The sequence below is a fragment of the Sinocyclocheilus anshuiensis genome, unplaced genomic scaffold (genome assembly GCF_001515605.1).
Source record: "Sinocyclocheilus anshuiensis isolate Anshui unplaced genomic scaffold, SAMN03320099.WGS_v1.1 scaffold1301, whole genome shotgun sequence".
Taxonomy (NCBI): Eukaryota; Metazoa; Chordata; class Actinopteri; order Cypriniformes; family Cyprinidae; genus Sinocyclocheilus; species Sinocyclocheilus anshuiensis.
The window spans coordinates 646,954-672,046 of NW_015551135.1; the positions used below are offsets into that span (position 1 = coordinate 646,954).

Here is a 25,093-nt window from a genome sequence, read left to right on the forward strand (position 1 = left end):
AAGAATTTTTGGGTATAATATGTCACAGTTTACTTTATTTTGTTATCCTCACTTACATAAATGAAATATAGTGTCCTGCACCCACTAGTAAAAAATATCAAAAATTATATTTGGTGTCTGAATAATTTTTGGTTTGACTGTATATATATATATACATTTGTTTAAAATAAATTACTTTATTAATCTATTAATATTTGTATGTTGTCATTTCCACCACACTGGACAAAGGCATGAACTCTAATGAACTGGGTAAATAATTTTAATGAAACTGTACTTTTTACCAATGGATATTTCTTGAACTTCAGACCATTTTAAAAACTATATTAGAATTTTTTACCATGTTTTATTGTTTTACGCTTGTCAAATACCCAGACTTTTACTCTTAAAATATGAAAATCCCACAAAAAAATTATATTGATCTAAATAATTGAAGAGCATTTAATGATTTTAATAGTTTTTTATTTAATACTGTGTTTAATGTATGTTTTTTAAAATATTTAAACCATTTTAATATTTATTGTGTAATTTATTTATTGTTATTTTTTTTATTTTATTATTATTATTTATTTATTTTTTATTTATTTTATGTGTGTGTGTGTGTGTGTGTGTGTGTGTGTGTGTGTGTGTGTGGTGTCAGTCACTTAATCTATTAATATTTGTATGTTGTCATTTCCACCACACTGGACAAAGGCATGAACTCTAATGAACTGGGTAAATAATTTTAATGAAACTGTACTTTTTACCAATGGATATTTCTTGAACTTCAGACCATTTTAAAAACTATATTAGAATTTTTTACCATGTTTTATTGTTTTACGCTTGTCAAATACCCAGACTTTTACTCTTAAAATATGAAAATCCCACAAAAAAATTATATTGATCTAAATAATTGAAGAGCATTTAATGATTTTAATAGTTTTTTATTTAATACTGTGTTTAATGTATGTTTTTTTAAAATATTTAAACCTTAAACATATTTATTGTGTAATTTATTTATTGTTATTTTTTTTATTTTATTATTATTATTTATTTATTTTTTATTTATTTTATGTGTGTGTGTGTGTGTGTGTGTGTGTGTGTGTGTGTGTGTGAGAGGGAGAAACTAGCTGACAGAATAACCTGATTTTCACTCACCGTTCCAGAACTCGTCAGTATATCTTCTCACCTCATTTCCCTGATCGACTGAAATCCCACACACACACGTACGGGAGAAAGAGAGAGAGGGAAACTGCATGATGAGATAGCTGGTATCAGGGGCCCTGAGGTGAGCAGAATGAGAGTTTGTCCTTATTATTGGCTGTAATTAGGATGAAGTCATTACCATGTGCCAAAGGCCTTTCACTGCTGGGAGATCATAAAATGCCACCTGAGCGATTTATATTCCACTCCCAGAATCCTCTGCAGCGTTCCACACACATTCAAGAGATGAGGGGATAAGAGAGGACCTTAAATGTATGTGTGCACAATCTCGTTCACATAAATGAAAAAAAAAAACATAGCTAGAGACGAACAGTATTGTATGTAACAAGTAATATACTGAATAATGTGTAATACAATATTCTAATATCATTTTCGGTGCATAATTAACATGCAATTTTGTCTGTGTCAGGTATAATTAATCTATCTAATCTAATAACATGGTCAGGTCAAAGTGTCTGAATAATTCTTGATCCCAAATTTTTATCAATTTTACTGGTAGTCCACTGTATGAAGAATTGTTGGGTATAATATTAATTTAAGTGGTGGAAATGACTCTATGGTGGGAAAGGAAAGATGACAGAATTCACTGGTCATGTATGTATAGGTATGTTATACTTCAGAAACATTTCCACACTAAAGGGTGTTAGATAGAGATTCCAAGTGAAGAAAAATGTTTTTAAGCACCCCTGCAACCAGGAGAGAGACATGAGTAAGGATCTGAGAGAAACTGAGAGAAACAAGTGATTCTGAGTGTAGTTCAGAGAAATAATTCATGGAATATTGTTCATTAAATTGGGTGAGCAGATCGCAAGAGTGCAATATCTGTTGTCTTTTTCACATTTTGAGAGCAGAATAAAAAGAACAAGTTGCAACACAGCACTTGGTAAGGCTAAAAGAGCTTTTACAACAGAAGTTATGATATCAATGTCACATTAAAGATACAAAGTGTTAAAATATTGTATGGATGGAAAAAAACTACACAGAAAATTTATATCCCAGGCCATCAAAGTGGTTATTTGTTGTGCAACATCTGTATTATTTTAGCCGTGTCAGAATCTGTCTTTGGCCACCTCTAAAATAGGTATCAATCACAATGTGATCAAGTGCTATCCGATTGTGAGCCGATCTCCAAAAACATGTTAATTTCAGGTGTGAACGGGACCATAAGAGTAAGATTTTATGTCCATTCTTTTACTGAACTCTGGACCTTGTTTGTTTCTGTGTTAAAGCTGATCTGCAGTGCTTGGGGTGATCTGTCATTTAGCCAATGGCAGCTACTGTATGTGTATGTGAGAGAGAGAGAGAGAGAGATGAGGGTGAATAGGGGGATATAAAGGAGAAGATCATGTAGATCCAGCTCCCCGCTGAGACACCAATCCCTCTTTATGGCTCGTAAAGACGCCTCCTCACGGCTGAGCCCGACGTGCACACGTGCGCATGAACCCACACGCGACTTCCTATACGCCTGAGGAACGGGAGGGAATGAGAGGGAGAAACTAGCTGACAGAATAACCTGATTTTCACTCACCGTTCCAGAACTCGTCAGTATATCTTCTCACCTCATTTCCCTGATCGACTGAAATCCCACACACACACGTACGGGAGAAAGAGAGAGAGGGAAACTGCATGATGAGATAGCTGGTATCAGGGGCCCTGAGGTGAGCAGAATGAGAGTTTGTCCTTATTATTGGCTGTAATTAGGATGAAGTCATTACCATGTGCCAAAGGCCTTTCACTGCTGGGAGATCATAAAATGCCACCTGAGCGATTTATATTCCACTCCCAGAATCCTCTGCAGCGTTCCACACACATTCAAGAGATGAGGGGATAAGAGAGGACCTTAAATGTATGTGTGCACAATCTCGTTCACATAAATGAAAAAAAAAAACATAGCTAGAGACGAACAGTATTGTATGTAACAAGTAATATACTGAATAATGTGTAATACAATATTCTAATATCATTTTCGGTGCATAATTAACATGCAATTTTGTCTGTGTCAGGTATAATTAATCTATCTAATCTAATAACATGGTCAGGTCAAAGTGTCTGAATAATTCTTGATCCCAAATTTTTATCAATTTTACTGGTAGTCCACTGTATGAAGAATTTTTGAGTATAATACATCACAGTTTACTTTATTTTGCTATCCTCACTTACATAAATGAACAATAGTGTCCAACACCCACTAGTATAACAATATCAAAAATTATATTTGGTGTCTGAATAATTTTTGGTTTGACTGTATATATATATATATATATTTATATAAATAAAAACTTTTTAACAATGGATGTTTTTTTTAACTTTGGCCACTTTTTTTTTTTTTTTACTCCTCTGTATCACCTTTTTCTTTGTTTTTTATGAAGGTCACCTGAAATTTTCTTGAAAAATTTTACCATGTTTAATTGGTTTACCCTTAGCTAAGAACTAGACTTTCATTCTTAAAATATGAAAATCCCTCAAAAACATGCTGTATTTGCTTGTACATGCTGTAAATATTTTCGGTGCACAATTAACATGCAATTTTGTCTGTGTCAGGTGTAATTAATCTATCTATCATTCTATCATTCTATCTATCGTTCTATTGTTCTATTTATCATTCTGACGATCATCCTATCTATCTATCTATCTATCTGTCTATCTATCTATCTATCTATCTATCTATCTATCTATCCATCTATCTATCGACTTTAATATGGCAAAGGTGTTAAAATATGTTCATACTACATGAATATGTCTTTTCTATTCTGTTGTATATATTATTATTATTATCTATTATTCAATTTATCTGTCCTTCTATCATTCTGCAGTCGTTCATCTGCTGGGGTTGCCGTGGCATCTGAAGCGAGTGGAAGGAGAGCTCTATGAGAATGGTATGAGTAAAGATGATCAGCCTCTACCGGGAGCCGATTTCGCCTTCACTCCCATCCACCTGCCAGGACTCAACACCACACAGCCAGGTGTGTGTGTGTGTGTGTGTGTGTGTGTGTGGGTGCTACGTCATCTAACATAAGATTTCTATACAGTGTGATGTCAATTCAGTGTTTCACACAGTGTGCCTAAATGTCAAGTCTTTGCCTAAAGCATGAGCCAAGAGAGGATGTGTGTGTGTGTGTATTCATTCATTCAGAGTTTATTTGCTATTTAATTAATGGCAGTACACAACAGTAAATTATTTTCTCTCAGATAACCCCTGAGATTATGAGGTCTTTTTTTTAAGCGTGATGTGTGTTTGTATTTGTATAGTTTGATCAAGTGCAAATTAAAGAAAGTGTCCTTGTTTATTGGAGTTTGTTTTGCCATGTTCATAGAATAGAACAGAATCAAGTAGAATAGAATATTTATCTGCATAACCTGATCAAGTGGTAGGGTAGAGTATCTAAATGGGATTTGTGCCTGTGTTTACACTGTAGCTCCAAGATTTATGTCATTCATATAGTAAAACAAATATTACAGGAGGCTATAAAATGCCAAAAGTAATTAAACAAACAGATAATTTGTATGTCCTAAATAATCTATGTATATTACCATTCAAATGTTTGGAGTTGGTAAGACTTTTTTTGTTCAAATAACGGTAAACAGTAATATTGTGAAATATTATTTCAATTTAAAATGACTATATATATATATATATATATATATATATCATGTAAATATAATTTAATTTGTATATTTTTATTTGGTGCGGAGGAAATGTTTATTATTATTATCAATGATGAAGACATTTGTGTTGTTTAATATTTTTGTGAATTCTTTGAAAAATAGAAAGTTCAAAAACAGCATTTATTTATTTATTTATTGCTATATTAAAATGTATTTGTAAATGCTGACAAATACTTGAACTACTTTCTTGTCTTCATTTGCTATTGTCTTTCCTCTAAATCTTCTCTCTATCAATATAGCCTTTTTACTATTAGTTTTTACACATTGTTGTTCTATCAATATTTAATTAAATAAAATATAGTCATAGTTTTCTGGTAGTCATATTTTAGGACAAGAGAGAAGACAGGTTTTGCTATGGGGGCCCTTTAGCCCCCTTTGTTTCAGTGACTTCTACCCGATGTCTTCATGTTATGATGCAAGGATGTTCCCCCTGGAGCAACTTACCTCAGGTGTTAAGCGTCTTGCTCAAGGGCACAGTGATAATAGTTCATGGATTGCCCTTGCAGGGCTCAAACCTACAATTTCTTTGGTTGTCTAGAACAGATCTTTGACCACTAGGCTGCACTACCCCGGTTTTTCTGTGCATGTACGTATTAATGCACAGGTGTGCTTGTTCTATCAAAGCTAATGTAAATAACCTCACACCTGAGAGTCCATAAGGGTTTCAGTCCCGCTACTCGATGCGGCAGGTGCCGTTTCATCTTTGCAGTCACCTGAATTTGACTCTAGACAGCTGAGCTTTTCAAAGAGTCCTGCAGATGATCACTTTTGATTCACATCAACTGAGCCTCTGAAAAATACATCATTCTTTTTGACACTAAAGAAGATATGGAGAAGTCTGTGTTGATAACATCAGAGGCAGGATTAATTGAAAAGCCCTCAGGCACTGTTTTTTGTACTTTTCACATCTACAACCTTTCTATGACTGTCCATCAGAGAACCTGAGCTTGGTTGCATCATTTTCAGTCTTTAACAGCTATCATCGTAAAGCTAAATTTAAGTGTAAGCTTTTGTCATCTACTTGATTTTAGAGGATTTTTTTTTACATGATCACATAAATTTAAATAAACAGTTCACTTTTTTTAAAAATCTGGTGTTATTTTTTCTGCCTCATGTTCCAAACCTTTATGACTTTCTGTCTTCTGTGCAGTGCAAAAGGTACATTTGTAAAGAATATCCTGACCACAGTTTTTCGCATACTGAAAATGAATGAGGACTGGGCCAGTCAAGCTTCAAATTGACAAAAAAGCACTGTAAAATCACCTGTACAATATTTCAGTCTATTTCTCACACAAAACTATCATATGGAATGTAAGACTGGGAATATTGTGTCATATGGACTACTTTAATGAGACTTTAATGGTGCTTTTGTGTTCTTTTTGAAGCCTGAAAGCCTGTTCATTGTAAATGCATACAAAAGAGCAACCAGAATATCTTTGAATATGTCTGCTTTTGTATTCCCTGGAAGAAAGAAAATCAGGTTTGGAATGACTTGAATACATGGCATAAACTAATACTTTTAAAGCTTATGTTACAGTTCCACATGGCAAACCTTTGGTCCAATCAATTATTATTATTTCTTTTGTCTCTCTGGATAAATCAAGGAAATTGGACGTATGTTATGTTATTTATTTTTTTTGCTTGACAGATAAAGAGGTGGTTCAGCGAGGCAAGGTGATAGAGAGGGGAGAGGTGGCTGTCGGGACACAGCTGGTCCAGGCCATTCCTCCTGGACTCTTCTGGAGGTTTCACATTACGGTTCACCACCCCGAGTATGTGAAGTTCAACATCTCACTCACGCGGGATGCTCTGCTGGGCATCTACGGCAGGAGGAATATACCACCTACTCACACGCAGGTAATCACATGCAAACACAAATACAGAAAATATAACATAAAGTTCTTTCTTTAAGAGAGAAACACATTGTTTCATGTGTTATTGTGTATATATTTATAATATGGCTGTTAATCTACTAAAGATTTTTGTCAAATTAATTACAATAAATTAATCACATATTGATATTTGCAAAGAAGAGCCCCTAAATGAAGATAATTTAAAGAGTTCCTTGCCATTTTTGCCTTGGGCTTACTCAGTTGGGGTTTAAAAGACAATTAATATTAAGTAATATTATCGATTTAACCACACTGTCACACTCGGGATGAGAACAAAACTTGAGTTGAGCTGGATAATGACACTAACTTTGCAACAATCGACACTGTTATTGAACTGAATTGAGCTGAATAATGACACTGTTGCCTTCTGTAAAGCTGCTTATAGCTGAACTGAACATTTCTTAATTGATGAACTTTGTACATTGACAGTTATTGAACTTAAGTGAAACAACATTGAAGTAAACTGAGCTGAATAATGACACTGTTGTCTTCTGTACAGCTGCTTTACAGCTGAAATTGAATTTATTTCATGATGAATTTTACAACATTAATGTGAAGCTGCTTTGAAACAATTTGAACTGTGCTAAGCTTTATATAAATAAATGTGACTTGACATGACATTACTGTGGCAAACGAGTAAAGCACTGAGTAGAAATGATGAAAGTGGCTTTCAAAATATATTCCGTATTTTATTTACAGATTATTAAACATTAATCGCCTGCATCTCACACCATGAGCCGTGTGAAGTTTAAAAGTAGTTCAATCTTGAGACCCCTGTGTTTTGATTCCTTTGTCCTACAATGTAAAAAATGTGCACAAATACAGACATTTTCAAATAAAGTAATAATTTACAAATAATTGTGTTTGTGTAAGATGGCATTTGAGAGAGAGAGAATGTGTGTGTGTGTGTGCGTGTTTGTATTGGTGTGTGTTTGAAAGGGAGTGCCCAGGTTTTGTCATGATTGCTCTTGTTGGTAAACGTTTTCTAAGTACATATTGTTATGACTGGCAGATAACAAGAAGGATCAGGAGCGTATCTAACGAGGTGCTTCAGACGACCCCAACATGCTAATTACATCTCATTATTCAGGATATCATCCGAGATTAACTGTTCACTTTGCTCAAGAAATTAGAGCCCGGTGTAATTCAATTTAAGGCTTCTCGTTTTCACCTCATTTGCATACGGGCTTTCATATGTAGGCGGAGGCAAAGCAAGAAGACGGTTAATTGTTCCTGCTTTATGAAAAGCCTTCTTTTGTGTGTGCGTGTCTGAATAGAGATGTTTACACTGCCACAGCTTCCGCGGTTCTACTTCAGTGTACGCGAGTGCGAGTTTGCATGTGTGTGTGTTCACTGAGGCCTGACAGTTCACTACTGCACTGAGACTGTCAACTCCATTGCGGCTCCCACGATCGTTCCTCAGTTTCTCTGGCTGTCATTAAAAGCAGTGGGGCTCTGGTGCAACTGCTGCCCTGCTGGCTCCTGCCTGTCAGCGTGAGAGTCATTACAGTCGATAGGGCTTCAGTGCCTCCACTGCTTCCAGAGTGACTCCGGAGGAGGAGAGGGACTCATTATAGCCAGAGGGTTCTGTAGTGCCTCGGAGAACGCCGCTCATTGATGTTTCTGATGTTTGTAACAGCTCTGTCTAAACACTGGCAATCCCTCCCAAATACAGACAGAAAGACACACGCGCCGCATATCTTTTCCAGTTTCCTTGGAGATAGATTCATCCCACTTACAGGATGGAAGTGACACAGTGGTGTGAGGTGATGAGACAGACACTGAACACAGATATACTGATAGCAGGCTGAGTAACGCGAGCACAGATGGTGAGCTGTAAGCGCCTGGATGTAAACGTCTCATATTTGCAGTGACTCCCGACTTGATCTGGACTCTGTATGTGTGAATGTTAGCATGTCTGGCCGCGTTTGCTCAAACTGCAGGCCTGTTTCTTTGATGTGTGTGTGGATGTTGATGCATGGGAAGGGGATCGGTCTTAGTTTATGCCCACCAATAACACGTTAGTCATGGTAGGGAGCAAATGAGCGTGCGGAAGATACACATGCTTAATACCATTAGCAGCGTAACATTTACAGAGCTTTTCCACCGTTAGTGAATGGAAATGCTACTGGTACTTGTTGTGCTCAGAACCCTTCAGCCCAATGGAGTCTTATTTTTCATTTTTAGTGCTACAGATGTTTCATTTTATTTCTTAGCAGTACTAGTTTGAATTTTTATTGTATAATTTATTCCTTTGTTTAAATTTAACTAGGTTAACTGCTACTTTTTTAGTTTACTCTGCACTGTTGCTGTATTTAATTTTATATTATTTTGCACTTCAGATATTTTATTTTATTTGTTTACATAACTTTTTCACACTGTTGTTTTACTTAATTTGACATTGTTAAATCTATTACTTTTTGTTGGTTCTTATTAACGGCTGCTTTGTTGGTTTGCTTTATTATTATTTTATTTTGTGTTACTACTATTTTTTATTTGTTCATATTGTTTGTTTTTGATCATTTTTGCACTACTGATGTTTCATTTTATTTCTTAATAGTATTTGTTTATTTGGACTTGTTTTACTTAATTTTACATTGTATAATTCATTGTTTTTGTTTACATTTAATGAAGTTAATTGCCACTAAGTTTACTCCACATTGTAACCGTCTTTCATTTTACTTTATTTTATTTTGCACTACAGATATTTTATTTGTTCACACTTCTGCTTTACTTAATTTTACATTTTACAATGTATTAATTTTTGTTTACAATTACTAATTAATACTTCTTTAGTTCATTTTATTTATTTTTCACTACTCATTATTCTTATTATTCGTTCTAATTTTCTGTTTGTTTGTTTTTTTTCCTCATTAAAAGAACAAGAAGATATATGGGATGCCATGCATTAACCCTGTGGAGACTTCCTACAGGTGCAGATAATGAATATGTTTGGTGTCATGCTTTTAAATTAATGTATCTAAAAATAGATTGCCAGACTTCAAGGTATTCAGAGGGTTTGCCAGACACACTCCCTAGATGAATGTAATGTAGCGTGGTTGTTTCCACTGTTGGGTGGATATACTTGATTTACTTTTTCCAGTTCTGTAGGATCCATGTTTTGGCAAGTATTGGACATATAAATAGGAGCTTGTTTTCTTCGCGGACTATGCCAAGGTTGGCAGCATCAACATCAGAGACATAGGGTAAAGTATAGAGCGATACTGAGACACAGAGCACCAAGTTATGAACGGTCAGTGCCAAGGGCATGAATTCAACTGTCGATCTGTGCTATGTTCTTTTTTAACACAATTTAGATTAGATACACAAATAACTGTATGTCTTTTTTTTCCAGTTTGACTTTGTGAAGTTGCTGGATGGGAGACAGCTGATTAAGCAGGATTCCCGGAATGTCAAAATTCCAAACCCTCCTCCGCGAAGTCTGCTGGTGTCTGCTCTGCAGGAGACGGGCTTTGTGGAATACCTTGATGTAGGCACCTGGTACCTGGCCTTCTATAATGACGGTCGCAAGATGGAACAGGTGGTGGTGTACAGCACACCCATAGGTGAGAGCACAACAATTATTGTTTTTTATTTCTTTTAATTTCAATTATTGATATCAATACACAAAATAAATTGGTACATGACTTCAGGATTATTTAATTATGCAGTGAATTTTGTTGTGTTTGTGTGTTCAGAAACAATAGATGGTTGCCTCACTAACTGTAACGGTAACGGAGAGTGTGTCGCTGGACACTGTCACTGTTTTACTGGCTTCCTGGGGCCAGATTGTTCAAAAGGTACAACTTAGCACAATAATACACATCATCATAATCACACAATGATACACAGTATTATCAAAATAATATATATAATCACATAATATACACAACATGATCACAGTTATTCACAAATACACAATATAATCACAATATATGATATAATTACTCAACATTTTATCTGTACATTAAAGTCATCAAACAACATTGCAGTCGAACTAAGCCTAGAGGCACATTCACTCCCAGGACTGTAACTATAAAAATGCATATGTTTTAAATGTTTAAAAAAAAAATAGCAAGAATTCACACCACAACTATAACAATGACAGCACAGAGGAACGATATAGTTGGAATCACTTGCAGAGTGATATGAAGCCAATCAGAATCCATCCTGCTTTAAAGAGCTCAAGCATTTAAAGCGGCAGACGACGTAACTTCAGCACGCTCTTTAAATAAACAGAACATTATCGTGCATTGGTGTGGACACTAATATAGTCATCGTTACAGTAGTCTTTATAATTATCGTTCTTAGTGTGAACAGGGATTTTTTTTTCACACAGTATTACCGTTTTACAGTTACGCAGTGTTACAAAGATCTGATTATTTATGATTTTGTTTGTATATTTCAGATTCTTGCCCAGTGCTGTGTAGTGGTAATGGCGATTACGAGAAAGGTGTGTGTGTGTGTCACACTGGATGGAAGGGGGCGGAGTGTGAGGTGGAGGAAGGCCAGTGTATCGATCCTACCTGTTCAAACAATGGAGAATGTGTCAACGGAATCTGTGTTTGCGCTCCTGCTTTCAAGGGTGACAACTGTGAGCAAGGTACAGGTCTCTCTCACCCCCACCCCCACCCCACACACACACACATTCATTAAAACATTTTCAGCTTTTGATGGACTAGATTCATTTTTAGATAGAAAGATTTGAGTTTGAAGTGCAAATAACCCTCATCTGCAACATGACCATCATGCTGAGTGCGAGTGCGTGTGTGCGTGCAGAGCTACTAGTCTATCTCCACGGCTTGTTTATGATGAATGTCCTGTAATTGGATTTTAAACATACTTTCTCCCCTAACCATTAAGCTGAAAATTCATTGCTGCCATTTCAGTGAACGAGAGAGAGACAGAGAGAGTTACAGAGAGAGAGACTCAATTTAATCCCATGTAGATCCATCCACCAAATTAGCTTTTCCATCAGACACCTTCCCCATCTACACACACACACACACACACACACAGACACACTGAAGTGAACATATTGTTGCTGTTGTAATTGGAATTTACATGTATTTGTATCTTGTTCTTTTTTGTTATGAACTCTCTCTGACTGTGCTGTTTTCATGTTTCACCTTCTCTGCCTCTGTCTTAAGCACTATTCAGACAGAATTCATTTTCTAAATGACGTTTGAGTTAGGATTATTAACAGGATGCCCATTTCATGTACTGACGGACCCAATAGAGATTATTTAATCTAATTATAATATATACGATTAAGGAAAACGTCTCAGGTTACGTATGTAACCATAGTTCCCTTTCAGTCGGTCACTACGAGTCACGTCGTGACCGACGAATTGGGGATATGGCTTCGATAGACCAATCTACTTCGAGTGTAAACTAAACGAGCCAATGCACATTGGCATGCAATTATTGCATCAGGGTGGCCACACATGACCGATCCCCAACCGGTGAGGAACGCGTCCGTCGCTAGCGTTACGCGGCTACAAGGAGCTCCCAGCACCGGGCCCTGAGACAAGAACCAAGGTTTCCTCCACATCGCCACGTGACCTTGATCATGCGAAGCGGGTTTCCCCTCGGGGAGAACACCCTGGTCTTGAGCCACCACTGTAGGGGTCTCATGTACAGCAGGCCAATAGGTATCACGTTGGACGCAGCCAGACTCACAAACAGATATCAGACTGACACACACACAGAGCGCTTGCTGAATGACAAAAAGCTGACGCTGGTCTCACCGCACGTGCTTTTATAGCCTCCTGGTCATTACGTCACCCGCCCGTGACGTCTCGCCCATCTATTGGTCTGATTACACACGAGGTTCAGAGCCGGTCACGCTGAAGGGCGTTCCCCTAGCGTTTTCCGACGCAGCTCGAGTTCCTGAAGAGGAACATTTAAGTAAACACCTGATTCTTTTACAACATTTACACAAGGGGAAGGGAGAATGACATGTGAACATAACTTGTAGACCCGACAAATGAGGAATGCACAGACAGGAACTCTTATACATGACATAACAAGGGAATTGGGAGGAACACAAGTGCACAGCATTACTTATTAGACACAGGAGGAACTGGGTCACGGAGCACATGGGGAGGGAAAACACACACAAAACAGTCCAAGGACGTGACAGATATTGGGTATATGCGAACTGATATTGATATTTAATTGTGCCTTTACTGTGTATCTTGGTTGTCATCTTGTGCTCAGTTAAAAAACAGTAATAATTTATTAACAGTGTTAAATTTAATCTTCATGAAACCTAAAATAAAAATACATTTTTGTACACACATCGTAGTATTTAAATGAATGATTTGTTTTATTCAGTGATCATCAGCTTATCTGTCTCGCTTACCAGTATAGCACTCAAGTGTTATTCTACCCAGATCGAATGCAAAATGGTTCAAATCCATAATGAAGATGCATTAGGTAGCACAAGAAATTCTGCTGTAATTATGGTGTTTGACGTAGGTCAAAATATATGAGAAGATGCGTTGTGAAAACAATAATATACTGCAATCACACGCTTTCCGATCCGGATGGGATTAGATGTCTCAGAGGTAATTTGCACTGCAATTTCTATGCGAGTTGTGCGAAGAAAAACTCTATTCGAATGGGATTAAAATCATGAAGTACAACGGTGAAGCCCCAATTTTCCAAACTTCCTCAGGGAAAACCAGTTCTGTCTGAATATGGCTTTATATGCACATACATCCTACATGCACCTGTAATTAAATGTTCATGGATAAATCTGTTATTTCTGTGTGTGTTTGGTTGTGTGTGCATGTATGTGTTTGCAGTGGATTGCGTGGACCCGTTGTGCTCAGGTCGTGGTGTGTGTGTGCGCGGTGAGTGTGTGTGTTCCGCAGGCTGGGGAGGTGAGAGCTGTGAGACGGCACTTCCTGCCTGTAAAGAACGATGCTCAGGTCATGGAACGTACCAAGCCCAGACAGGGGGGTGTGTGTGTGAACAGGGATGGAGTGGTGACGACTGCTCCGTGGGTGAGTAACAGTCAAAACGTACAGACATGCAGGCTTTTTCCTTTCATCGTATCATTTGTAATTCTAGTCTTGAAAGTGCTTTTTCATCCTTTGGTCATGCGTCTCACACTCAGAAGTCTCTGATTTTAGTTTGATTCAGTTACCATTGACCCCAAAACTCCAAATCCAGTTCTGCTCCTGTCTGACAGAGTAAAGCAGGGCCCTATGTGCAGTAGTATGGATCAGCTTTTAATTGCAATGTGATATGTATTGCAAAAGGGGAATGTACTTTCTTTAATAGAGAGAAAGTGGATTCGTTCTTATTGTCTGATTGACTGTGCATCTTGTAAATGAAGCCTGTTGGACTGTAGAATTTCCTTGTGTTTTACAGATGGAGGGAGAGGATTGCAGTTAAATGCATGATATATACTGGGCACTTTCCATGAGTACGGTACACTTTGGTATCCGATTACTATTTTAAAAGCTTTAGAGGCCTAAATGTCATATTTTTTCATGCAAGAACTAACATGGAGAGTAGCTAGTTGTGCGCTTCAGATTTACTAGAAACATTTTGGCCCGTCACACCTTCAAGGTCTTGGCTTTTGCAACAGTATCCTACAATTAAAATCACAAAATGTCATCATTAATTCAGTATAAACCTTTTTTAGTTATTAATATTTTTAATGTGTTTCCCATCCCTTTCTACAGCGGGACAGGAGGACAACTAAATAATCTCACTTGACTTTCTCAGTAAATGCCATGCTGGCTGCATTCATCAAGCTCAACCATTTAACCTTGTTACTGTAAGTTATTGTAAGAAAAATGTTAAAAATCTATGGATCCTAAAAGTTTAATAATAACCACAAGCTACCATTTGGTCCTAAACTAGCTAGCACCAACTGAGTGATAACATAATTTTGGGTAAATCTGCAACCTTGGATGTTTATTTAAAGTTGGATGTTTATTTAATGTTTATTGCTATAAAATTTAACAAACTGTATTAAACATGTCCCAAATTTTACAAGGTTGCAAAAATTGTAGACCTCATATAAAATGAAGAGAAAATAAAACAACTTTTGTGATATTTAGTCTGACACCACTCCTGAGGTTGACAATCGATATATTCTGAAGGTTAAACAGCTCCTTTCACTGTACAATTTGTTGAAAATGGAACTTCTTGTTGTGTGAGCGTTTCAGGGCCTATTTTGTACCCTGTTCATGGAACGTGCCACCAGTTTCATCATTTCCTGGTTAACAATGATGATACTTAAATAAGAACACTTTTTTATTGCAAAGAGATTGCTCATCTGGAAGATCGACAGGATTTTGTAACTCATTGCCTTTTGGCCACTGGCTAGAATATGAAAGCATTTATTAAATATTAGATTATCACACTGCAATATTTATCAAAATGCATATGAATATTACAGCATCAAACTGGCTGTTTCCACGGCAGAGCAGTTTAATTGATAATGTGTATATTAATAAACATTCCGGTTTAATGCCCTTCCTGTCATTTCCAGACATTTATATCTCACGTGCGATTGAGAGGAAGAACTCTCGTCCGATGTGCAGCAAGGATAATTTGTTTTGAACGGTACGAGACATAGAGGGCCATAGGAGTGAGAAAGACAGAGGAGAGGCTGTCCAAACTCAATGCTCAGTGCTGCAGTTACAGAGGAGAAATGTGGCAGCTGATTTTAAGTGACTTTTAAGATATGAAAATCTGTCATCTCAGTTTGACCCGTCACGAATCCTGTAAGTACACGTGAAGACAAAGCCATTCTGTCTGAGGGCCAGAGAGCAGAGATGTCTTACTAGTTCAGGGAAATTGTTTTTGTCAAGTCAAGTCAAGTCAAGTTTATTTGTACAGCGCTTTTCACGATACAAATCATTGCAAAGCAACTTTACAGCAAATTAAGTTTCTACAATATTTAGTGGTAGCTTATCAGTGGTGACTGTCAGTTAATGTACATATGGCAGAAATGTACAGAAAAATCAATTTAAGACGTAATAAAACAGACGATGAACACTATTAACAGCGGAGCCCAAACTTTAAAAATTGTTTTTGTTCATTTTTCTGGTTTAATCATGATCAGATTTTTTCTAGATCCTGCCTTAAAGGTTTTTTTGTCATGAAACCATGCTAAACTGTCTTGAATGCAGAACCACTGTAACAATCAGACAGTCTAGGCTGGTGTGATAAAGCAGGCCGTAGATGGAGAGGAGAGAATGTGTGTGAATTTCTCCTCTTTTTACACTTTTTCCTCACAATTGTACTCAGGTGTACTCAGTCAAAAAAAGTGTTGAACAAAATGATAAAGACTGAAGTCATAAGTCATCTAGGAAAAATCTGATGTAATCTACACAGAGTGGGTCACCCATTTATGGGCACTTATATACGGCAAAGAATAACAAGTTTACTGTATATATAGTACCCCAGTGTGCTCAGATTGTTTGCAATGCGCCAGACAGTCCAAACAGAATGAGTGAAAATGTCCAAATAAGCAGTCCCTACTGGAGCGATGAAACAAACCGTGACGACTGGCAGCAGCCATGCCACAGATTGAGGAAAAAACGCTGGGACGTCAAGTGCAGAGTGTGAACACATGACCACACCACTAAATTCCTCCGTTCAAGATATAACCACAGCAGGATGTGAGCTCTCAGCGGTCATGGTGCAGTACAGCAGCCAGCTGTGAACTAGCATGATCCACCAACAACACACAAAAAATCACTGGATTGATTTCAAGAATGTCCATATACTGTATATTTAGTACGAAATGGAGGAAAACAGACAAAAATAAAGACAACAAACGATCAACAGCTTTCATGTGAAGTGGCAAGATTTAATGAACATGCAGTACTTTGTGCATGCAATAGGTGTCAGTATAAAATCCAAAGACCACTGTGATGAAGCAGCAGCAACATAAACAAAAACTGACCAAGTGTAGATTTTAATGAATGGTAATGATAACAAATGTCTTTTTCTCTCTGTCGCTTTCTTTTATTTCAGAGGTTTGCCCCGTTCCCTGCAGCACCCATAGTGTGTGTGTTGCTGGGCGTTGCCAATGTGAGGAGGGGTGGGAGGGGACCACTTGTGACAAACAGGCGTGCCAACCAGTCTGTGAAGAACATGGAGATTGCAGGGATGGACAGTGTGTCTGTCAGCCTGGTTGGGAGGGAGAGCACTGCACTATTGGTATGTCCGAATGACACTAACTGTATTATGCTATTATATGACAATATTGGACAATATTATATATACTATTATACAACTCAAATGTTTGGAGTCAGTAAGATTTTTTTATTTTATTTTGAAAGAAATTACTAATAAAGACATTTACAGTATAATGCTACAAAATATTTTGATTTTAGATAAATGTTGTACTTTTGGACTTCGTATTCATCAAAAAATTGTCACAGCTGTTTTCAACATTGATGATAGAAAGAAATGTCTCTTGAGCACCAAATTTAAAATTAAAATGGTTTCTGAAGGACCAATGTGATACTGAAGACTGGAGTAACGGCTGCTGAAAACTTAGCTTTGACATCACAGGAATAAGTATATATATAGTAATAAATATATATATATTGTATGGGTTGTATGTGGAATCGTTGGCACCAGTTGCTTTGCACTGTGTGAATAGTTTTAACTTGTAAAATTGTTTGTTTCTCACAATACTTTTTTGTGTTGTTCTTCACATGAATAGGCCTTAATACTTTTTTTTTTTAAGTAACATCTCATTTCAGTCTTGAAATTTATCCGATATTTTTCCAACCCTTTGACAGGGGGGTGTCACATTTGATTAACACATTAGCATAAAAAACTATCTTCATTTTCACTGGCAATCTTTTGAAATCATGCTCATGACACTTTGTAAATATCATATCTTGATGATTATTTGCCTTTTCAACCATTTTTTGCAGTAATTTGACAAGCATTGTGCATTTTTTATCAGCTGACGCTGAACTAACATGGAGCCGTGGTTTTTTTGCCTGGTAGATGATGTATAAACTAAACAGTCTCTCTCTTTCTGTCCGTCTCTATCTCTTCCTCTTTTTCCTTCTGTTTTCCTCCTCCGAGCCAAAGCGTGTTCCTTTAATTGTGGCGCTCATGATGAAAACAGTCTGTGAAACTCAGGGGACAAATATACGCTTAAGGCAGCAAACGACAGGGACACTTAAAAAAAAAACACCAATGCACATACACACTTAAGTAAGTCTCCAATGTAATTTCTCCTTTTTGTTCTCTCTGTCTTTCATTTTATAACTCTTTCAGCAGCACATTACCTGGATCTGTTTGATAAAGGTAAGTGTATGTGTGATAGAGTGAATGACGGAATGAATAGATGACTTTTTTGTGATGTCTTTTATCGGAACAATTTTACTCAAGGCCTGAAGAAAGAATGCTGTGATTGTGGATGTGCTGTCTCTCTCCCTTAGATGCATGTCCAGGGTTGTGTAACGGTAATGGACGCTGTACGCTGGAGCAGAGCGGTTGGCATTGTGTGTGCCAGTCAGGATGGAGCGGGCCAGGCTGTAATGTCGTCATGGAAACAGAGTGCAATGACAGTAAAGATAATGACAACGGTAAAGAACCCTACAGAAGATGATCTGTGTGGTTGACAGATATAGCAGGGATGAATTTAGCTTTAGGTTAACAGACACATACTCACAAAGGTATTGTTCTAAGCATGACTAGCTTCACTAACGTTCAAAAGTTTAAGGTCAGTTTTTTGATGTTGCTAAAAATAACATTATTTTTTGTATTTGGTGTAATTAAATGTGTTTATGTGGTTTAAGGTTCAAAAAACACATTATTTTCCACATACTGTACATTATTGTTTCTCCTCTATGCCTTCGGCTTTCACAACGAAACACACAGCGCCTTCACGACATGGCGGCGGCAGCAGCAACAATACTACAGTGAGAATAAAAGTTATGCCTTCTTTCTTTGCGTGAACATTTGGGCGGTGTTATGCAAATCTTCCCACATCGTGACGTAGACATGTGGGGGCGTGTTAGAACGAGCCGTTTTAGGTAGACGTGGTTGACTCTTAACTTTTATAAAGAATATCTCTTTGGATTTGAGACTTTAGTCTTTGCAACTTTACAGATCTTCTTTATGCACCAAGAGCTTGTAACACTCCAAAGAGAAAGGAAAAATTGAAATCGCATCATATGACCCCTTTAAAGAAATTTATAATTGTATTCAGCAGTGATGCATTCAGTTGATCAAAATTGTCAATAAAGACATCTATTTTGTTGGACACAAATATTAAGCATCAAGCATTTTCAACATTGATAATAAGAAATGTTTCTTGAGCATCAAATCAGACTATTAGAATCATTTCTGAAGGATCATGTTACACTAAAGAGTAATGGCTTTTGAAAATTCAAAGTTGCCATCACAGGAATAAAATACATTTTAAAATATATTAAAATAGAAAACAGATATTTTGAATTGGGATAATATTTCATAATATTGCTGTTTTACTATTTTTTTTTTTTTGATGTGAGTTCAGTTAGCTATATTTTTGGTGCAAAACTGTCCACATGAGTTGGCTAAATCTTACAAAAACTCCCTTTGGTGACATGCTCAACTGAAAAATATATATTCAAAATAAAAAAACAACTGCTAAGAAGAATTGTAAAAATGCACAAAAGAAAAAGTTTTCTTTTAAAGGTAGTGTTAAGGTGAGTCTGTTGTGATTATAAAAAAAAAACAATAAAAGTCTAAAATACCCATGTCCTCTTTAAAGTGTGCAAGTAAACATGTGTGAGTGTGTGTGAGAGAGGTTTCTGGGTTATTCTCTCTGAGACTTTCTCCTGTGGGAGGTTAAAAACACAGATCCCCTTTAATGGAGCTGACAAATGAGATCACGCGCACAGACACATGCGGAGCAAGGGCAAGCTGCATCAAGGCTACATGTCTCTGCATGTAAAGTGTGTGTGTGTGTGTGTGTGTGTGTGTGTGTATGTCAGATGGTCTCATGGACTGTGTCGACCCAGACTGTTGTAGTCAGCAGGTGTGTGTGAGCACCCCGCTGTGCCAAGGCTCGCCTGACCCACGTGACATCATCCAGCAGAGCCATGCCCCTTTCGAGCCACGCCCTTCATGTCAGTTCTTCGACCGTGTGCGATTCCTCATTGGTCGGGACACAACACACATACTTCCAGGAGACCTGCCATTTGACAGCAGGTGATAAACACACACCTGCAAATATTAGCGCATGCTCATGCTCAGACAACACACATGCATACATAATCTTATTACAGGGAAATCAGCACTTGATCATGATCTTTCCCAGATACTCAAAGATTTGTTAGCATGATTGTGACCGTATTTAAATGCACATGATTTCCTATTAAAACTGTGACACTTGTTTTATTATTTTTTTGTATAATTGTTGTGTGATCGCACTGAAATTTTGGGTAGAAGTAAAGGCAGACTGTGCAACATCTTTTTTTAGTTCAGACTTTGGTCACGATTGACAGCATTGACTGGCCGTTTAAGCCACCAGCCTGCATCTATTCTGACATCCTCATTCACTTGCAAAATTGAAATGATACTGCACAAACAGTAAATCTGGAAAAGGGGAAAAAAACAAGGTCAAACTGTCTGGAGTTATTTGGGAGAAATAGATCATGGACTGCACATTTTTCAAAGTAATTTTGATAGTACAATCATAATAATAATAATAATTCATTACATTTATATAGCTCTTTTCTAGGCACTCAAAGCGCTTTACATTGTCAGGGGGTATCTCCTCATCCCCCTGGATGATGCGACGGCAGCCATAGTGCGCCAGAACACCCACCACACACCAGCTTACTGGTGGAGAGGAGACAGAGTGATGAAGCCAATCAGCAGATATGGGGATTGTTAGGAGGCCATGATGATCAGAGGCCAATGGGCAAATTTGGCCAGGATGCCGAGGTCACACCTCTACTCTTTTCAAAAGACATCCTGGGATTTTTAATGACCACAGAGAGTCAGGACCTCGGTTTAACGTCTCATCCGAAGGACTGTGCTTGTTGACAGTATAGTGTCCCCGTCACTACACTGGGGCGTTAGGACCCACACAGACCACAGGGTGAGCACCCCCTGCTGGCCTCGCTAACACCTCTTCCAGCAGCAACCTAGTTTACCCAGGAGGTCTCCCATCCAGATACTGACCAGGCTCAGCCCTGCTTAGCTTCAGTGGGTAACCAGTCTTGGGCTACAGGGTGATATAGCTGCCGGCAATATGCCATGCTAATAATGCTAATTTATCAAGGTAATTCTGATTTCTGAGATATTTATATTGCTTATAAAATTTTTATATATATATATAGATAGATAGATAAAATGGGGGTTGGGGGTCTTTTCAGTTGCTGGGCCCAATTGACTTGCATAGTGTTTTTTTCCATACTATGGAAGTCAATGGGGACCAGCAACTGAAGGTGAACTATCCCTTTAACAAATACCTTACTAACCATCAATAAGCAGCAAATTAGGAGTTTATTGAGGCAAAAGTCATAGTTAATAGTTAGTTAATAGTGAGCATTGGTCCCCAAACTAAAGTGTGACTTATGGGGGTTGGGGGCACAGTGATTAATTAGGAAAATTAAAAATGGCATTTTGTGACAAAATGGTTGCTGACCCCTGGACTACAGTTTTGTCCAAAACTTGAAGGACTAAGGCAGTACATGTGTTTAAAACAACCAAACAGTCTGAAGTTACATTAAATGCAATAATGAACAATGAAAATGAAAAAGGAAGTGTTATGATATGGTGATGTTGGGTCCATAAATATGTCCATACACAGATGAATGCGTTCAAGTGTTTCATTAGTGCGTGTGAACTGTTCCTCAGGCTCTGATATGCTGATACAATAACAGCTAGCTGCTCTGAGCAGTTTGACTCACCCCAAAAATAATCTTCCAAAATGATTTTTGTCGTCATCATCTAGTTTGAGGAAGTTTAGAATCGATTGAAGCATGTATTATATTTTTCTCTGATTACTGAAAAGAGAGTGCTCCTCTCTCAGTTTCGATCTCTCCTGATGGATCCTTTGGATTCTATTGCAATGACTCTCTCTCTCTCTTTTTCTCTGTGCAGTCGAGTGTGTGTAATTCGAGGTCAGGTTTTGGCCTCTGATGGAGCTCCTCTCGTTGGTGTGAACGTCACGTTTCAGCATAACCCTGAATATGGATACACGCTCAGCCGACAGGATGGCAGGTAACACACACTCTTATACACTGTGTAAAGAACGACGTAATAGAACATGCACTAACACACACTGTAGACGCTTTATTAACCTCTCCTGTATATTTCCTATTTATGAAGTGTACTATATATGTTCTGCTTGTTGTATAGGCCCTGTATATATACTCTATTCTTTCTGTACATTCAGAGGGAGGCAAAAGTCTCACACTGCTAGCTGAATTAAAAAAATTATTTAACATGAACTTCTTAGTATTAATATTTCCTTATTTTTAAATATTAAAATATTATAATTAAAATATTATAAAATAAATATTATAAAGTGGACACACACACACACACACAAATACACGTTCAAAAGTTAGTGCCAGTAAGATTTTTTTAAAGAAAACGAATAATTGCTTTATAAGGATGCATTAGATTGATCAGAAGTGACAGTAAAGACATTTACAATGTTACAGAAATTTGTTTTAAATAAATGCTGTTCTATTTACATTCATGTTTTAAGACTCCTGACAAAAAAATCATGGTTTCCACAAAATTATTCAACAGTATAACAGTTTTCAACATGGATAATAATAAGAAATGTTACTTGAGCACCAAATCAGCATATTGGAAAGAGTTTTGAAGGATTGTGTGACACATAAGAGTGGAGTAATGGCTGCTGAAAATTCAGCTTTGACATTTGAAAATATATTGAAATAGAAAAGAGCTATATCAAATTGTAATAATATTTTACAACATTTAAATTTTTACTGTATTTTTGATCACATGAATGCAGCATTGATGAGCATAGGAGACTTCTTTTAATGTCATTAACAAATTTTAACAACCCCAAACTTTACAAATAAAAGCTATATATTTATAGCATACAGTATACGTCCTGTATACATACACACACACTCTTGTATATTAACTGGATGGAAAAACGGTAAACCTTTGTTTCTAAGTGTGTTTGTATTTTTGTTTTTCCTACTAGCTTTGATCTTCTGGCAGTGGGCGGAATCTCTGTGACTCTATTGTTCCAGCGAGCCCCGTTTTTGTCCCAGATTCGGTCTGTCTGGCTTCCCTGGAACCAGTTCATGGTCCTGGACCGTGTTTTTATGGAAAGAGCTGAGTCCAAACCACCTGTCTGTGACTTGAAAAACCTGATCAGTCCACACGCCATTGTTCTCTCCGCCCCCCTCCCGCGATTCGCCGCTGACTGTGAGGACAGAGGAACTGTCCTACCTGAACTACAGGTGCAAGACACATTCACTCTGAGAAAACACTGGATGCAATATCTTAGCCACATGCTATGAGACTGTACCACTTGTATACTTCAACTCTATTTATGTGACACATGAAACTGCTCGCTTGCAGTGTTAGACCTGTAATAGCTGATATAAACTGCGAGCTGGTGCTAGAAAAAGAAGAATGTTCCTATTATAATCAACAAGGCATAAACACAGTGTAAAAATAAATTTTCTGCAGTGTAGACATTTTTTTAAATTATAAAGTGAGCATTCGCAAGAGTCCAAATCTCAGTTGCGTGAAACTGTGTAAACTTGACACCTTTGTTGATTATAATATAATGAGAACGTTCTAATATTGATGCGTTGCTCACTTTGAGTGTATAATTTACTCAATGTTTGAAGAAAACAGACTCTCTGAAGTTGACTGATGAATAAAACAGCAAGTAATTCAGGAACACAGTTCTCAGCTAAAATTAGATGTGTAGCCCACAGACACAATATAACTTTCAGTTGCCCACACAAAAACAAGTATTTTTATTTCTGGTATTAACAATGTAATTGCAATATCAAGGGAAATCAAGGGATTTTTTTGGTCATTTTCACACAGTCCTGCTTATGTAGAGCGTTTCAAATCAGTCCCTCATGAGAATTCATTTCAGTTAAGATGCTGTCTTGGAGGGCAGTAGCCTATGTAGGCAGTAGACAGCGAGACAGCTCACTCAGTTTTGGAACAAAGCTTGTGTGTGTCTGTAGGCTGTTAGAACTGCAACCTGTGTTTATGGGACATTTATTTGGCAGCATTACGGTCATTGGCTCGGGTTTTGTTCTGTATGGAAAGTGCATGCAGTAAATAGAAATACAATTAATTTCTCTCACTCTAACCGTGCCTCTGCCAAATTCATCTTTGTTCTTTGCGTCTGCATGTCTGCTTCTGTCTCTTTCTCTCTGTAGGCGGTCCAAGAGGAGGTGGTTATCCCTGCTACTATTCTGAAGTTAAGCTACCTCTCTTCCAGAGCTCCAGGCTATCGGTCTCTCCTGAGGGTGGTTCTGACCCATTCCACCCTCCCGTCAGGCTTGGCCAAAGTCCATCTGTCTGTGGCCGTCCAGGGTCGGCAGCTTCTGAAATCATTTCCTGCAGCTCCAAACCTCATTTATGTTTTCTCCTGGAATAAAACCGACATCTATGGACAGCAGGTCACGGGGCTAGTGCAGGCACACGGTGAGGGTCTCTATGCACGTGTGTGAAAGCTAACTTTAGTTTTTTATTTTGAAGATAAGCCTTCATTCAGTTTTACATTATGATTCAAAAGATTCATTTTTAATTGAATACTTTTATTCAGCAAGGATGCATTAACTCGATGAAAAGTGACAGTAAAGACATATTGTTAATGTTTCAAAAGATTTCTATTTCAAATAAATGCTGTTCTTTTGAACTTTCTATTCATCAAAGAATCCTGAAAAAAGTCTCACATTTTACACAAAAATACTGAGCAGAACAACTGTTTTCAACATTGATAATAATAATTAAACACCAAATCAGCATATTAGAATGATTTCTGAAGGATCATGTGAAACTGAAGACCAGAGTAATGGCTGCTGACAAATCATTACAAGAATAAATTACATTTTGAAATATATTAAAATAGAAAACAGTTATTTTTAAATTGTAATAATATTTCACAATCTTTCTGTTTTACTGTATTTTAGATCAAATAAATGCAGCCTTGGTGAGCATAAGAGAATTCTTTCGAAAATATTTCAACTCTTACTGACCCTAAACTTTTGAATGGTATTAAAACCATTACACATGAAATAAAATGTCAAAATAAAGTTATGTGAATAATTACGATTAAGTACAGCAACTGGATTGAAGGTACTTAATAAGATGCAAGAGGC

At 37.3% G+C, this 25,093-nt stretch overlaps 1 protein-coding gene across 1 annotated transcript in view; it reads left to right on the forward strand.

Annotated features, from left to right (window-relative positions):
* LOC107663214 (teneurin-1-like) overlaps positions 1–25,093 on the forward strand; it is a 223,480-nt gene that overhangs the window by 158,763 nt on the left and 39,624 nt on the right. The window contains 12 exon segments of the mRNA XM_016453389.1: positions 4,014–4,163; positions 6,515–6,723; positions 10,114–10,324; positions 10,457–10,558; positions 11,167–11,361; positions 13,571–13,771; positions 16,767–16,952; positions 18,033–18,062; positions 18,197–18,343; positions 19,739–19,955; positions 21,858–21,977; positions 22,942–23,203. Of these exon segments, the coding sequence (XP_016308875.1) occupies positions 4,014–4,163; positions 6,515–6,723; positions 10,114–10,324; positions 10,457–10,558; positions 11,167–11,361; positions 13,571–13,771; positions 16,767–16,952; positions 18,033–18,062; positions 18,197–18,343; positions 19,739–19,955; positions 21,858–21,977; positions 22,942–23,203 (2,030 nt within the window).